This window comes from Rana temporaria, chromosome 4 (assembly GCF_905171775.1).
Source record: "Rana temporaria chromosome 4, aRanTem1.1, whole genome shotgun sequence".
In the NCBI taxonomy this organism is placed as follows: domain Eukaryota; kingdom Metazoa; phylum Chordata; class Amphibia; order Anura; family Ranidae; genus Rana; species Rana temporaria.
This window is the reverse complement of record NC_053492.1, coordinates 365,657,179-365,674,679: the sequence shown is the minus strand read 5'-3', so window position 1 is coordinate 365,674,679 and position 17,501 is coordinate 365,657,179. Positions and strand designations below refer to the sequence as shown.

At 43.3% G+C, this 17,501-nt stretch overlaps 1 protein-coding gene across 1 annotated transcript; it reads left to right on the top strand.

The window, feature by feature from the left end:
* Nucleotides 1–1,377: 1,377 nt before the first annotated feature.
* SOD2 (superoxide dismutase 2) lies at nucleotides 1,378–16,918 on the top strand. Its single transcript, XM_040350911.1, has 5 exons — nucleotides 1,378–1,508; nucleotides 6,294–6,496; nucleotides 8,961–9,077; nucleotides 14,564–14,743; nucleotides 16,557–16,918. The coding sequence occupies exons 1-5, from the start codon at nucleotides 1,477–1,479 to the stop codon at nucleotides 16,700–16,702; spliced, it is 678 nt and encodes a 225-aa protein (XP_040206845.1). The 5' UTR covers nucleotides 1,378–1,476; the 3' UTR covers nucleotides 16,703–16,918.
* Nucleotides 16,919–17,501: the final 583 nt, after the last annotated feature.

The window sequence follows — 17,501 nt, the reverse complement described above, 5'->3', positions numbered from 1 at the left end:
CAGGAGATCTTTCAGTTACATAGGCTACCCAAGCTTATCATCTCGGACAGGGGTAGCCAGTTTGTGTCCAGGTTTTGGAGAGCCTTCTGTGGGAATTCAGCTCAGCTTTAAATACTTAAAGCGAAGTTCCACCCAAAAGTGGAAGCTCCGCTTTTCTGCCCCCCCCCTCCGGTGCCACATTCTGTACCTTTCGGGGGGAGGGGGTACCTGTTTTTGACAGGTACCTGTCCCCACTTCCAAGAGATCTCGCCACGGTGAGATCACTGAGAAGTTCGGCCCCTCTCCTTCTTCCCCTGCCACTGGGCCATTCAGAAAGTGCAGCGTGCTTTGGGCACATGCAGTAGCGAGCCGGCTGTGAAGCCAAAAGGCTTTACTACCGGTTTCCCTTACCACGAACGGGGGTGACCGCACCCGCGAGCTGATGGAAACATCGGCTGGGGAGCCGACATAGTTGGATTCCAGGACAGGTAAGTATCCTAATATCAAAAGACAGCAGCTACAGTATGTGTAGCTGCTGACTTTTATTTTTTTGCTGGGGGGGCTCCGCTTTAAAGAGGAGCTTCACCCTGTAAACAAAAAATTTAAAGTCAGCATCTATAAATCCTGTCCCAGGATCCAGCGATGTCCTCACCCGGCATGGCTCTTTTTAGGTCCAGGCACCAGCATCTTAACTGAGGGAAGCCGACTGTGACTCCTTGCCGCATTACACCTGGCTGCCCACTGCATATGTGCGAGCCGCGCTGTGCCTCGTGAATAGTCCAGTAGTCTTCTGGGACCTGCGATGTGTGGGGGAAGGAGGGGAAACTTCCGCTCAGATCACTGCAGAGATCTGACCAGAAGTGAGAGCGGGTACCTGTCAAAATCAGGTACCTGTTTCCCCCCAAAAATACATTCCAATTATGAGAGAGGAGGGGGGTTTGGTGGAGGAAAAGTGGAAATTCATCTTTTGGGTAAAGTTCCACATTAAGTTATTTACAACAGACGATTTGAAAACTTTTTTGGCCCCTAGAATGCACTGGAAATGTTATTATAATGATAACTAACCCTTTAACACAAATGGAGTCGGTCATTTTTCATGAAGTAATGTGATGCAAATGTTAAATGAAACAAAAACACAGATGAAGTCCTCTATCACTTGGTGATGTTCTATCCATGACCTATAGACCTCTACGACAGGCAAAACATTCACAATAAAGTTCAGTAAAAAAAAAAAGAAAAAAAAGAAGTGGAGTGGAGGCCACATGCTTCCTGTCATCAGTAAAGCTCCACTCTGCAGCCAGAACTTGCTGCCTCTCGGTTACAGGTGCACAGCGTCCCGTAGCGGCAGTAAGCAGCAGGTGCAGGAATGCGATGACAGCAGTTGCCGCTCTAACACGGGAAGTAGTTGGTGGAGGCGGTGGGAGGAGTTAGACCAAGGTCAGGCTGTCATACTTAGTTGTAATCTTTAGCTCTCCAGCCGTGGTGTTACATTAGTAGATGATGCTCTGCAGACTGAGCCTGTTCGGCAGGTGAGTGCTGGCAGTCCGGTGAAGTGGTGGGGTGTGAAATGTGTGCGGGTTTTGTACATGCTGGCTGCACGTTGTGGCCTGTAGAGGGTTGGAGTTTATTCCCGTCATTGGGCTGTGCACTAATACCAAGTCTACTATCTAGTGACAGAGAGCCCTCCGCCTGCTTTATCTGAGCCTGCAGTATTGTGCTATCCGATGCCATAGAAATGTCTGATAACAAATGTGCACTTTATACAAGGGGCAGGGTAGCCTGGACACAGGGGGCAGGGTAGCCTGGACACAGGGGGCAGGGTAGCCTGGACACAGGGGGCAGGGTAGCCTGGACACAGGGGGCAGGGTAGCCTGGACACAGGGGGCAGGGTAGCCTGGACACAGGGGGCAGGGTAGCCTGGACACAGGGTAGCCTGGACACAGGGGGCAGGGTAGCCTGGACACAGGGTAGCCTGGACACAGGGGGCAGGGTAGCCTGGACACAGGGGGCAGGGTAGCCTGGACACAGGGTAGCCTGGACACAGGGGGCAGGGTAGCCTGGACACAGGGGGCAGGGTAGCCTGGACACAGGGTAGCCTGGACACAGGGTAGCCTGGACACAGGGTAGCCTGGACACAGGGTAGCCTGGACACAGGGTAGCCTGGACACAGGGGGCAGGGTAGCCTGGACACAGGGGGCAGGGTAGCCTGGACACAGGGGGCAGGGTAGCCTGGACACAGGGGGCAGGGTAGCCTGGACACAGGGTAGCCTGGACACAGGGGGCAGGGTAGCCTGGACACAGGGTAGCCTGGACACAGGGGGCAGGGTAGCCTGGACACAGGGTAGCCTGGACACAGGGGGCAGGGTAGCCTGGACACAGGGTAGCCTGGACACAGGGGGCAGGGTAGCCCGGACACAGGGGGCAGGGTAGCCCGGACACAGGGGGCAGGGTGCCAGCTGTAGCCCGGACACAGGGGGCAGGGTGCCAGCTGTAGCCCGGACACAAGGGGGCGATCTGGACACAAGGGGGCAGGGTGCGATCTGGACACAAGGGGGCAGGGTGTGAACCGGACACAAGGGGGCAGGGTGCGTGGTGCGAGTTGGACACAAGGGGGCAGGGTACGAGCCGTACCCTAGATTGTAAACAGATAGTGCGGGAATACTGCAAATCTCCTCGTGTTACATAAAGGCTTATTTATTCGTGGGTCCTAAAACTTTTTAAGCAAAGGACCAGATCACTGCCGCCAAGTGTCCCTTACAGTCAGTCATATTATTTTAATCCAGGACTTTCATGGACATTATTTTTGGACTCTTATTAGACTTTTATATACCTCAGCCCATTGTGTTTGCTCTATTGGATCATGCGCCACATATCCTCTCTTTTCTTCCAGATCACTGCTTAGACTGTGACCATTGAGAGTAATAAAAGACCCCCCCCCCCCCCAATAGCACTGGTGTGATTGTTAGAAATAAAAGGCCCTTCCAGCACTTGGGTCAGTGGGAGTAATAAAAGACCCCCCCCCTAGTACTGGGGTCAATTGGAGTAATAAAAGATCCTGCCCAGCACTGTGGTCAGTGAGAGTAATTAAAGACCTCCCAGCACTGTGGTTAGTGGGTGTAATAAAAGATGACCCCTGCCCCAGCACTGGTGGGAGTAATAAAATACCCCATAAGCACTGGTGTCAGTGGGAGTAACAAACAACCACCCCTCCTGGCATTGGTGTCATTGAGATGAATGAAAGTAAAGGATGCTGTTTTAGAAAACTTGTTGTAATGTGGTGTTTTTTTGGTGTGAGTCAAAATAACACAATATTTTGGGACTCCACACCTATCAAATAACCAAACACTACAATACTTATTATTAAAGGTTGGTAGAAAAGTAAAAAAACAAAAGGCTGCTTTTAAAGAAAAGAATGATTGCTTACCTGTCATGTTGCCAATCTTCGTTCTGTGGTTTAGCTATGGAGCTGATGCCTGGTCCTCACCATGGAGCCCTTTTGGCTAGATTAATTTTCAGGCATCGGTGCTCTTTAAGATGGCAAAGGTCAGTAGTGGAAAAGGTAAGTGACCCGTGACCGATCATCATGATGACTACATCGCTCCTCCCCACCTCGTCTAATTGGGGGAAAACGCCTTGTATTCATTGAAAAAACTACAAGACGTTCTGTTAGTGGCTGCAGAGCTAAGAGAGCGACCCCTGTGGTCAGTGTGCAGAAGGGAAGCCATATGCAGAAAACCTGGAAGATCATAATTATCATTGTAGTAGTGCAGACTACTACAGAGATTTCCAGCTTTCCTAGAGGCCCATCATGTATGAACTAGGCATATTGTGCCAAGCTGGACCAAAGTAAATATTCAATTGCAATAGTTCCTGGAGTTCAGCGTTTATTAATATTTTTTTCCTGGAGGTAACGTTGTCATCTAGTAGTAGATGTTCTTTGACATGGTGGGGGCATACAGTATATGCTTGTAGTACGGGCCCTTTCAGACGTGCGGACCGTATGTCCGCATTTTCATCCATCAGTTGCGGATGAAAACGGGACATACATTGGTCCTTATGTGATTGCGGGTGACCATCCGCTGACACCCGTAATCGTCCGCCTCCGCAAAGATCCGATTTTTCGGACGGAAGAAATCCTATTTTTCTTTCGTCTGCCGGATCGGATGAACACGGACATACGGTCCTTGTTCATCCGATCCCCCATAGGGGAGAGCGGAGGAAAGACAGGGCGGTCCCTGCACAGTGTGCGGGGACCGCCCTGCCAGCTCAGCTGGGTTTTACAGAGGATCCCCGCTGAGCAAAAGCGGACACACGGAGCGGATCATTACTGATCCGCCCGTGTGAAAGGGCCCTAACACTTTAAAATGACTTCTGGTAATGTAATCCATGAAAGTCCTTGCGCATCAGTCCAGCTAACTTGGCAATGCTCTGATATTTAAAAAAAAAAACATATAAATCTACAATGCTGTGCTAAAAGTGGCCAGTGTGCTATGATAGATCTAAAAAAAAAAAAAAAAAATGAAAACAGTAATAGTCCCAAATAAGTCCAAACCAATGAGATGTGATGTGAAGGGATCTTTCTATTCCAATGTTCTCAGCACCCAAGTGTGCGTCCACCTTGAATAAAGAAGACTCTTACCAGAACATATGGACCCTTTGTGCAAAAACCAGTTATGGAAGTTTGTGAATTAAAGGGTTTGTAAAGGATTTTTTTTTTTATATCTTAATAGCTTCCTTTACCCTAATGCAGTGCTGTTTTCATGTCCTCATTGTTCATTTTTGCTCTCAAGTTGCTGTAATTCTTCTCTGATCTCCACACTTCCTGGTTGTCTGTTTCCTGATAACCACAGTACTGGGAGCTTTCTCTCTGTGGTCACTAATTAAGGAGGTGTGATTACTGTGTGTCTAAAACCCCTCAGCACCAATCGGTTTCATTTTCCAAACCATCACTGCCCTGTATTGGCTCTGTACATCACAGAAGCAGGAAACGGCATGCAAAAACGAAACTAGAAACTGCAGGTACATTATATGATTGATTTTTATCTATTTATAATAATTTTTAAAAGGAATCAGTTAACTATTATGTCTCTATACCCTGTAAACAGTCATTTCAGCAAAACATTTTTTTTTCCTTTACAACTCCTTTAATCTTCCACCTGTAGGGGAAATTGTATCGCACATCTCCACCTGTGGTCACCAGGATCGGCCATCCAGTAACATGAGATGTTCAACTAGAATATGGGGGAAAAAAAAGAACTGAGAAAGCCAACATAATCTAAAACTGTATATGCAGTTTATTATTAAAATAAATAACTAGCCACTCACAATGGTAAAAACCATCAAGCACTTGGCAGTAAAATACGAGCCCCGGGATCCGATAGCTTCCTGGTTACAACGTGCATGGAGCGTAAGCTCCATGTTCCCCCAGTGACATCAAATGGGACGAAACGGGTTGGGTGGAGCTTACGCTCGTGATGTCACCACACACGCATGCTTAGTTGAGTTTGCCAGCTGTGTTTTCTTTATCGTACATCACGGGACACAGAGCCTAGTACCGTATTTTTCGCCGTATAAGACGCACCGGAATATAAGACGCACCCAATTTTAAAGGAGGAAAATCTAGAAAAAACTGATTCTGAACCAATACTGTAGTAAAATATTTGCCCCCCACTCGTCATCACCATCACACCACCCCCACATTAGTAATAGCCAGTAACATTGCCCCCACATAATAATAGCCAGTAACATTGCCCCCACACAATAATAGCCAGTAACATTGCCCCCACATAGTAGCCAGTAACATTGCCCCCACATAGTAGCCAGCAACATTGCCCCCAACTCACTGTTGCAGATCGCTCTGGTAGGAATAGAAGATAGCACGCGAGCACTCTGCTCTGCGCGCACTGCCGCCGGGTGTACCAAGGTGGCCGACCACTCCGGAGCTAGGCCAAAGCCGCGGCCTTTCCTAAGACCGCGGCGGCGGTGCGCTCCGCGGGTCGGATCGGTGAGTCAAAAAAAGGTATATTCGTCGTATAAGACGCACCAACTTTCCCCCCCCAGTTTTGGGGAAGAAAAGGTGCGTCTTATAAGGCGAAAAATACGATAATTGCTAAGTGGTGGAATATAACCCACTTAGTAATTACTAGGCTCTGTGTCCTGTGATGTACGATAAAGAAAAGAATTTTACAGGTAAGCTTTTTTTATCTATCAGCGCAGTTTGTTTGTTTATAACTTTTGATATTAGACTGTTATTTTGTTCTCTTTATGAAGACTATAAATACATAGCTGTGTTATATTTTTTTTTTTTTTTACAGAACAAGCCTTAAACTTGTTCCTGCATTGGGATGCCCTTCCTCCAGACAGAAACACACATTGCCTGACTTGCCTTATGATTTCGGTGCACTGCAGCCTCACATCAGTGCTGAGATTATGCAGCTCCATCACAATAAACATCACGCTGCCTATGTCAACAACCTAAATATTGCAGAGGAGAAATATGCAGAGGCTTTGGCCAAAGGTATGAAAATGGCTGCACACAGTAATTAAAAATAAAATACTTAGAGAAAGTAGTAGAATATATTCAATAGCCATGAAAGAATTGTTTTAAACATCTTCTGTCCTATTAGCTAATATAGGAAAATATTTTTAACCTTTTCGTGACCTCTAGTCATTACCCCTTTCAGTGACGGAGCCATTTATTTTACATTTTCGCACTCCCGTTAAAATCAATTTTTTTTTTTGGCTAGAGTAAAACATAACCATATATTTTCTGAAAGCAGAGGCCATGTTCAATAGTTGTTTTAGCCATTTCATAGCCTTGATGTGTGATCTAATCATTACCAATGAAAAGGGTTAAATGGTAGATGCCCAGACTAAATTTGGCAGCATTATTGTGGATTTGTTAATTTGACAATAACTCTAATTGGTTTGCTCACCTAGATAATTTTTTACAGTTTTCTTAGGGCACTTTCACACTGGCAGCGCCCGGGTGTTGGCAGTAAAGCCATTTTTTGCTGCGCTTTTCGGGGTTAAAAGCGCCCGCAAAGTGGCGCTTCAGCGGTGCTACCCATTGATTTCAATGGGCAGGGGCGTTGTAGGAGTGGTGTATACACTGCTCCCTACAGCACCTCAAAGATGCTGCTTGCAGGACTTTTTTGAGCGTCCTGCCAGCACACCGATCCAGTGTGAAAGGAGAGGCGCTTTGCAGGTACTATTTTTAGCGATATAGCGCCTCAGTGTGAAGGGGGTCTTAAAGTGGCACTTCAGGCTGGCCCCTTTTGCAGGTATAGCTATGTAATACATTTAAAAATAAGTGCATATACTGTTTATAATCCAGTAACACACTGGGGGTTATTTACGAACGGCAAGTGCACTTGGAAGTGCAGTCGCTGTAAATCTGAGGGGTAGATCTGAAGTGAGGGGAGGCTCTGCTGATTTTATTATCCAATCATGTTCAAGCTAAAATGCTGTGTTTTATTTTCCTTGCATGTCCCCCTCGGATCTATAGCGACTGTGCTTCCAAGTGTACTTCCAGTGCAATTTCAAGTACACTTTGCACTTGTAGTGCAAAGAGGATTTGCCTTTCGTAAATAACCCCCAATGTCTCACCCTGCTCTGCACATGCCCAGTTTCTCTCTATTTTTAAGAACTGCCGAATTTGTAGAGGTCGATCTGTTGGCAGCCTTAAAGTGGAATTACACCTAGCTATCCTTTACAGCCAAGGAAGCTGCTTCTGTTTGATCTGCAACTCCCATGATGCTGTACATATGATCAGTTATGACACCAGCCATTTAATGAATTTACAGTTTCAATGAGGACACAAGCAAATGTGACAGTTGGCAATTCCAGGAATGTAACAGTTTTCTTTTAAATTGATGGGTTTAGTTCCACTTTATGATGTTCTGCTGTTCAAGGGCTCCGGGATTCAACAAAATGTCAGCCTACAGGAAAAAGAAACGGCAGCAATGATGGAGGCAATACACTGTTTGATGGAGCACACACTGTTTGTTAGAATAACTATTAGGGCTAGTAACGCTTGCTTCACAACAAGGCTTCGGAAACGCTTTGTTAAAGCTCTTTAAACGCCAGTTAAAGAGGAAGTAAACCCTTGTAAAAAAAAAACCCTACAAGACAACGGCATAATGAGCTAGTATGCATAGCTAGTATGCATGCAGACTGGGGCCTTTTAGACCTCCAGATGTCTCCATAAAGAGGACCTGTCAGGCTTTGTTATCACAAGAGATGTTTTACATTTCTCGTGATAGCAATAAAAGGGATCAATTATTTTTTCACAGGGACAGTGTATAATAATAATAATAATAATAATAATAATAATAATAACATTTTTTTTAAAGCACCCCTATCCCCCCCCGTCCTTGTGCACAGAGGTGAATGCATACCTAGGTCACACACGCATATGTAACCGGTGTCCGTACCTCACATTTGAGGCATCGACGCAAACGTTCCAATGAGAGCAATAATTCTAGCTCTTGAACCTCTTCTGTAACTCTAAACTGCTAACCTGTAAAGAATTTTAAAGTGTCGCCTATGGAGAATTTTTTCGTATTTTATTAAGGGAATTATCAGCTGACAGCTCACAATTATCAGCTGACAGCTCACATATGACTGTCACACCTGGTTGGAATCTACATCAGTTTTCAATATGGAAGCTTCTGTATTCCCCTTTGGTAATCCGGTGCAGATCTGTGCTAATTTCTGTTCCATTCTGAAAAAGAACCTGCCACTCGTAGACCTGAAACAGTCCTATCTGTTCTGTGAATGTGATGCACGGCTCTTCAGAAAGTTTCCTTCACCAATAAGATTTTGTTAATTTAAAATTTGGTTCTACGAGCCACCATTTAGGACTGACGCTGGTAGAAAAGTGGCTAAGGACACAATGTACAGCTTTTGTGTGTGTGTGTGTGTGTGTGTGTTTAGACATTTTTTATGTGTATTCTAACAAGTAAACATTACTTTTGTAGGAGATGTTACTGCTCAGATTTCACTACAGCCTGCTCTTAAATTTAATGGCGGAGGCCATGTAAATCACTCAATATTCTGGACAAACCTTTCTCCCAGCGGTGGAGGAGAACCCCAAGGTCAGTGCATAACTACACCAAAAAAAAAATCTACACAATATATTACAGTTTACCAGTCCTTAGATGTGGTGGCTGCAGTAGTTTTTTTTTTTTCTTTTCTCGTCTGACTTGTCTACCAGTAACACAGTTTCAATCCTAGGATGGCAACACCCCCCCCCCCTTTCTGTATCAGGACAGCAGAAATCATATAGAACTAGGGAACTCCGTCCCGCTGCAGTTTTTCATAACAGAGGGTTGTGGTTCTGACGTCCTCAGAAAACAATGTGATTTTTTTTTTTTTTTTTTTTTTTTACAGGGAACCCCATGCCAGAAAAAAAAAAATGGCGCCAACCACAAAGTTTGATTATCATAAAATATTAACCATAACACTGGTTATGAAAGCAATAGGTAGATCAATACAATACTTGTAGACTTCCAGGCTGATAACTGGTCAAAGAGTATATTCACAGATTTATACAGTCGCGATCATAGGACTGCTTCAGGAGGATAAAGCGGAGTTCCGCTGAAAAAAAAAATAATTTAAAAGTCAGCAGCTACAAATACTGTAGCTGATGACTTTCAATATTCAGACACTTACCTGTCCAGGGCGCCTGCGATGTCCTCGGCTCCAGGGAGCAGGCACCGGCATCTTTAGTATGGGAATCGGGAAGTGAAGTGTTGCGGCTTCACAGCCTGGTTCCCTACTGTGCATGCACGCGATGTGTGTTCTCACTGGTCCCTGCTGTTTTCTGTGACCTGTGTGTCTCTCAGAAGACAGGGGGGGGAGGGCCAGACATGGCGTAGGTTGCTACTGAATCTGCGGCGATCTATCGCCAGAAGTAGGAGCAAATTGCCTGCATTGGACATTTTTTCCATGAGTTTATCTCGGTATTATAACCTCTAACAAGCCAAACGCATCACCTCTACCACAGCATCCTCTTGGACTTTCTGGAATATGTGGATCTTTTAAATATGAGAAATTTAATTGTGAAACGTGTGATTTCACATTACATAGTCTGTCGTAAATAATAAAAATTGCATATATACCCTCTCCTACTGTTCTTAAAAAAAAAAAAAGCGAGTTATGCGTACCTGTTCTGTTATTGTACAGAGTGGACCCATTTTAGGGGTCCCCTGCCAACACTCTTCACTCGTCCTCTGCACGTGCCACCATAGCAAGCCGCTTGCCAAGGGGGCACACATGCAGGTAAGCTCCCAAGCTGGGCTGTGTGCATCCATAGACATACTCGCAGCATGGCTAACCCCTCCTCACAGGATTTAATTGACAGCAGCCAATGGCTCCAGCTCTCAGAAGATCCAGTAAGAGTGGGGGGGAGTAGGGCATAGTTATGGATTGATAGAGGACATGGGTAAGTGTTGGGGGGGGGGGGGGGAACCAGGCATTGGAAGTTTTTTTTATTTATATTTTTTGCCTTAATGCAGAGAATGCATTAGTTAATAAACCATTTAGAGTTGGTTCACACCAGATGCTGCGAAAAGTGGATTGCCTTGCGCTGAAAAAACATTTTTTTTTCACCCCGAGGCCGCACACCACCGCATCATAGTGGTGTGAAACCGGCACATAGAAGACCAAGCATTTAGCCTTGTCAATGCAGTGGGATTGCATTGGAATAGCTGCCAAATGGCAGTCCTATTGCCTCTGGTGTGAATCGACCCCTTTTAGTGTTTAGAACTGTTTTTATAGTGTATTTTTGTAGCCATTTGATGAGGATCATAAGCCATTTGTGCTACCTTGTATTTTGCTCTTTGATTTCCTTCCAAGTTCCATTAGTATCACGAGATTTAACTGTACTCTAGTGACACCCAGTGGTTCCATTGTGCAAGCACATTTTTCATTCACTGTGTACTGTATTTATTGATGTGTGTGTTTTAGTTTTATTTTAATGTTTTTCTCCTCTTTTTCTCTTTCTCTCCATGATAATGCTTTGATATTCTGATATATGTATTATCATCAGTGTGGGTTTTTATAACAATTGTATGTTGGACACAAATGTTCTTCATTTTTGTTTGCTTGTAACTGGTGATGGCATATGTAGAGTTTAATTTTTTGACCAGCTTCCCCCTCCTCCCTCCTCCTCCACGTTTCCACTGGCTGACAGTGATGGTCTGTTTACTGATGGCACCATTTTTCATAGTCCTCTTTTATCCACCATGTACCTCATATTTTACAACTCTGATGTGGCACGGCCTCCAAACATGATAGTTGGGGTGCTCCACCAGGCTACAATATCGGTCAATTATGACATCTGATTTGTAGTGCCTCTCCTTAAAATAATCCATATTAATGTGGACAAAATTATACAGAAAATTTTTAATACTAGTAAAATTGTCATATATCCGTTTGTGTGAACATTAGGGCCGAAACAACTAATCGATTAATCGATTATGAAAATAGTTGTCAACTATGTTCATAATCGATTAATCGGCCAGTTGATTAGTTGGCCTGCATATAGAATGCATTATTTGTTTACATATCAGGAAATACAGTGCAGCACACATACAGCTCAGTACACCATCCATACATGTCACTAAGTGCCTGAGAATTTTTGAATGTGAAAGTGTGAGGAGCAATGCCTCATGGGACATGTAGTCCTGGGCAAGAAGTGAGTGGTTCTAAAGGCTGAAGTTTTTTTTTTTTACCTTGCTATAGTGGGCGCTCTATACTATACTTTGCAGCTTGCTATTGAGGCACTCTGAAGGCAGGAGGAGCCAGAAGCATCAGCGAGGGACCCCAGAAGTGGAGGATCTGGGCTGCTCTGTGCAAAACCATTACACAGAGCAGGTAAGTATAACAAGTTTGTTAAAAAGAAAAAATCACTTTAAAGCGGGAGTTGACCCAAAAATCAACTTTCTGCAGTTAGATCCAGCATACTGCTGACATCTGCAGTATGCTGGTCTTTTTTTTTTTTTTTTTGGTACTTATTGTTATAGCAGTATCTCTTCTATGCCTCCGAGCGGGGATTACTTCCTGGTATAGGCGTTCCCTTCAAGACAAGCAAGTTGATTGACAGCCTTCGATAGCGCGTCACGGCTTCCGAAGATACACGATTGACGCTCGGCAATTTACGGCGCCTGTGCAGTCAGCTCTACACCGCAGGCGCCGTAAACAGCCAAGTGTCACCTCGGCTTTTTTCGTTAGCCGTGACGCGCTATCGAAGGCCGTCAATCAACTTGCTTGCCTTTGGGAACGCCCATTCCCCGAAGGATTCCCCGCTCGGAGCCATAGAAGAGATACTGCTATAACGATAAGTACCAAAAAAAAAAAGACCAGCATACTGCAGATGTCAGCAGTATGCTGGATCTAACTGCAGAAAGTTGATTTTTGGGTGAACTCCCGCTTTAAAGACTCTGTGCAGGAAAGATCAGCATCTGAACCCAGGGAAAGTGGAGGTAATAGAAGGTATTACCACTGTGTATGGATATTTAAGAATAAATTGCCTTTATTTTTTTATTCACATATTAACTAAATTGTACACCACTTTTTTTTTTTTTTAAGATTATCTGATTAGTCGATTAATCGAAACAATCGGCCAACTAATCGATTATGAAAATAATCGTTAGTTGCAGCCCTAGTGAACATTTACAAAAAATAAAAATAACTAATTGGCACAAGTACCAAAATTTTCTTTTGGTGAAATGTCTCCTTTTAGCTGCTGTGCCCTGATTTAGTAGAAATCTCCCTCTTTCGGTGCCTCTCACCCCTGCCACTATAATCTTCCACTGCAGCGGGGGGTTAAAAGAACTAAGGCAACTGTCACGGGCACTCATTAGGCATGCCCTGCTATGCCCGCTTTTTCTGCCCACTTCCTCTGGTAATAACAGTAGTATTCTAGCTATGAAAACAGAATCCTAAGAATGGAGGATAGGCAGATGATTGAAAGGGCCACCCCCTTCATTCATTCATGTTCCATTCATTGAAGCTGTAGTACTGGCTTCTGTGAATGGCAGAAATGACGGGCATAGTCTAACACTCTTAAAGAGTGGCTATCACTTCTCCCTTTGTTTTATTAACCTCTGCCGCACTGGAAGTTTATGGAAATGGGGGTCATTGGAGAAGGAAGATGTTTAGTTAAAAAAAAAAAAAAAAAAAGGACACAAGGGACACCGCTCACTGAAGGTAAGTAACGGTCTTTCCTAGTTTATATTTATTTATTGTAAACTTAGACTTTAATAAAAGTACTGAATTCGTTTTTACTGTATCTCCTCTTCCAATGTAAAAGGTTAATACAAGCTGTTTCCAAAAGTGTACAGTGTACAGGTTCTTGCCTAAAGGGTTACAAAACCACAACAGTAAAATCAGTCTGTATGCAGTAAAGTATGTTTGTTATACTCGCTGTGGAACCTAAGGGGTAAATCCTCCACATTGTTTAAAAAGGCTGTTGATCCTCTATGCACAGTCCACCCTCTTCTTCCACTGACTCCAAAACAGGTCCGGATAAGACAGTTAATGGAGTCGGGCTGCACATGTTCACTTTGGTGTGTGTATAGAGTTTTTCTTGGGAGAGTGCATGTGATCAGCACAGGGCCAATCAGCACTGTCGAGACACGGGGTTGAGGGTCCTGCATCCTGATAGGACAAGTCAATGCAGTATGAAAACTCCTCTTACAAACTTTAACCAAACACTGATAGAAGTCACAAGATTGCTATATACTGCTGATGAGAAAAGGTATTTAGCAGTTTATATTTACTAAAACCATTGTATTTCCATGTTCTGTGGGAGACCAGATACAGTGAATGCAGGTTCTGGGTTTAGTAACACTTTACATGGAATTGGTTTTAAAGAGGCCAAAATTAAAAATTTACCTTTTAGAAAGCATCACATATAATACTGAGAGTCTCTGTATCAAATTCAACATAATAGCATCATAAATACATTAAATTGCCCAATTAATTCTTAAATCGTATAGTACAGTGCATTATTACACATTGTACTGAGACAGACAATTGAAATCAATAGACTGTCAGTAATCCAAAATGTCCCAAAAATTGGATGTGCCACAAAATGTTTTAATGCAGTATGCTGCAGTGAGTTTGAATGGCATTCAGAATAAATGGCACTACAAGAAATGTAAATTGCATTGGAGCAACCGGGCCTTCAAAATAACCGACCATTGTGGCAAAGTAAAAACCACTGGTGTAAAGGATTCAATATAATTTATAAACTTTTGTTTACCTGATTGGCTTAATATTTTTCCTATAAGTCTGCACATATCCTAAATTCAAATTACAGGCACTCTTAAAGAGGAAGTAAACTATGATGGGTTTTTCTTCCTCTTTATTTCCCTGCAAAGGTAAAGCATAATGGGCTACTATGCGTCTTATAAAAGGCCCGGTTAGTAAACTCAAAATGCGCAAGTCTCTGGATTTGGGAAATAAACCTCAGTGCAATGGACCCCAGTGTTAAATTCTAGGTAGAACCTACATATGCTACCAATATGTATTAGATGCTGCATTTACATGTTTGTCATATGTTTTTCTTTATTAGGTGAACTTTTGGAAGCAATAAAATGCGACTTTGGTTCTTTCGAGAAGTTTAAAGATAAACTTACATCTATGTCAGTGGCAGTTCAGGGATCCGGATGGGCCTGGCTTGGTTATAACAAAGAATCTAAGCGCTTACAAGTTGCCGCCTGTGCTAACCAAGATCCTCTGCAAGGAACAACAGGTGGGGGACACTTTTTTTGCTTCTGATTTTAGCTGTTTAATTGTCAGCTCTGTAAGGACCTACAAGTCATAAAACCTTCCCTTTTTTTTCATTAGGACTATTTTCTCCTGTGTCTAGCACATTTATTAAAGGATAAGTTCACTTATTAAAAAAAAAAAAAATAGCAAATGCATGTCTTTTTGCAGATCGTGGGTGCAATTGCAGATTGTCTGTGTAAGCTGTCTGCTTGTACCCTGTATGAGCAGGCAGTTACACACTGACAGGAAGGTTCAATGAACTACCTATAGTGCTCAACAGTGCCCTGGTAGTACATTGAGAAATACAAGCTGACAGCCTCAAAGGCTGTTGATACTTGTAGTTCTTAGATTGACAGAACTCGGTGAATGAATGATGCGGCTGGGTGGGTGGACAATGTCCCCCGATGTATATCCATTGTCAATTACCACGCCTGTCGACCTGAAAAAAAATGCCACGTTGCCTACTAAGGCAAATCACTGGATGGCTCTCATTGAATGAATAAAGGAATTGTCAAAAAAAATGTATTACTTTTTTACACTTTTTTTGGTGAAATCCAATGGCCCCCCTGCCTGTAGACCCCCACAGCCCAGGGTTATGGAGATGAGGCCCTTGTCCCCCCCCCCCCCCCCCCCTCATCTTGAGGGCATGTGGCCTGTTATGGTTCATCAAGGGTGTGCCAGGCTGCATGTTCAGATAAGGATTTGGTATGAAATTTGGGGGGGACCCCAACGCCATGTGTGCGTGTTTTATATATTTTTTTTTTTATATTTTTATTCAGCTATCAGCGGTGAAGCCCATTGACAGCTACTGACTGATCAGATGTTAAGTATGCCGTGGCAAGCTTCCCAACCCACTCCTTAACAACCAGCTATTCACTGTGCCCCGATTGGACAAAGCTTTGTCTAATCAGGGCTTAGAATGCACTTTGCAGTGCGCAGTTCATTGCAGGGCGTTCGTCAGGGCGAACACCCGCCGAATGCCCTGCAAATATGGTTGTTCGCTGAACTCTAACTGACATCTACTACCATTTCTGATTCTTTAGATATTTAGATTTGTTGCACTATGCTGGACTTAACCAACATTTTCAGCCTGTTCTTCCCTTCCCTTCCCTTCTATATCCTAAAGTTTGAAGGATTCATTAAGGCCCCTTTCACACCGACGTGTCCATGTACGGACTCTGCTTTGCTCAGCAGGGATTGCTCTGATACCCGCTGAGCAGGCAGATGACAGCCCCATCTCTGCACACTGTCCAGGGATGGACCTGTCAGAGCTCCGCTCTCCCCTATGGTGATCGGATGAAAACGAACCTGCCTGTCCATTTTCATCCGATCTGATCCACCGGATGGATGGAAAATGGGGTTTCCATTTGTCTGAATTTAGCGGATCGGATGTCAGCGGACATGTCGCCACTGACGTCCGTCGCTCCATAGACCTGCATGGAGCGTCCATTCAGGTCTGCTTAAAAAAAACTGACAGGCGGACTTGAACGGTCCACCCATGTGAAAGGGGCTTAAGTGATAGACAAATCCCTTCTTGCCTTCCTAGTTGGGGAGCGTTCACTGCCAACATTAACTTGTCAGCTTTTTATTTGCAATATGCCAACTTTTTATATAATAGATCACTGTGATGCCTCCATTTTTTTTGTATGTATGTATGTATGTATATATTATAATAATAAATTATTAAATGTATTAAGATATATAACTCCCCAAACGTATCCAATTCTTGCATGAAACATATGGTCTTTTGTAAAGCTAAGTGTTTTTTTTTTTTTGTTTTCTGTTTTATTCCTTAGGTCTTATTCCTCTTCTGGGCATTGATGTATGGGAGCATGCTTACTACTTGCAGTATAAAAATGTTAGACCAGACTACCTGAAAGCCATCTGGAATGTTATCAACTGGCAGAATGTGTCTGAAAGATATCAGGCTTCTAAAAAATAAGCTAGTGCCTTTCGCTACCTATTGCGTCCTTTAAAAAGCACTTACAACTTATTGTAATTTCTACAATTACTAATAGAATTGATCAGAGTTGTTATTTTATTGTAGCTTCACATTTAATACATTTATTTTTCAAAGCTGTGTTAAGATATTGGCAGTTTGTAAAGTTGCGCAAGAATTATACTTGCCACCAAGAATAAACTGAACTTTCACCATGTTTTTTTATTCGTACAATGTTTTTTTTACTTCACGTTCACCAACGTATACCCATACACAGCACTACCCGGATTCCCTTAAAAAAAATCATATACATATTTATATTATCTATGTTTGATTATATACTTGTGAGTATTTTCCTAAAGCACTGTCACAAACTCCTAGTATGATTACATTTTTTCATGGAAGTAAAAGATATAAAAATTGCTGATGAAAACAGTATCGGTAGTAATCAACATTGGTTTACGAAAGAACGTTCTTGCCAAACCAGGGGCAAGGCCTGTGTTTGTGGCATATCTGGATTTTGCAAAAGCATTTGATATAGTTCCCAATAGATACTTAATCTACAAACTGAGGTCTGTAGGCATGGACCACAGGGTTTGTTCTTGGATAGAAAACTGGTTACAGGGGCATGTCCTAAGGGTGGTAATAAATAACATCTACTCAGGTTTGTCTGGAGTGATAAATGTGGTACCCCAAGGCTCTGTCCTGGGACCAATTCTGTTTAATTTATTCATTGAGCCATTTATACCAACCTCTATATGATTAATCTTGCTGAATTCACAAAAATAAGTAGTGCAATAAC

Coding starts and splice junctions, on each gene's coding strand:
- SOD2 (XM_040350911.1), top strand. CDS start 1,477: ATGATGCTCTGCAGACTGAGCCTGTTCGGCAG. Junction 1,509..6,293: donor AGACTGAGCCTGTTCGGCAG/GTGAGTGCTGGC, acceptor TTTTTTTTACAG/AACAAGCCTTAAACTTGTTC. Junction 9,078..14,563: donor CGGTGGAGGAGAACCCCAAG/GTCAGTGCATAA, acceptor TTTCTTTATTAG/GTGAACTTTTGGAAGCAATA.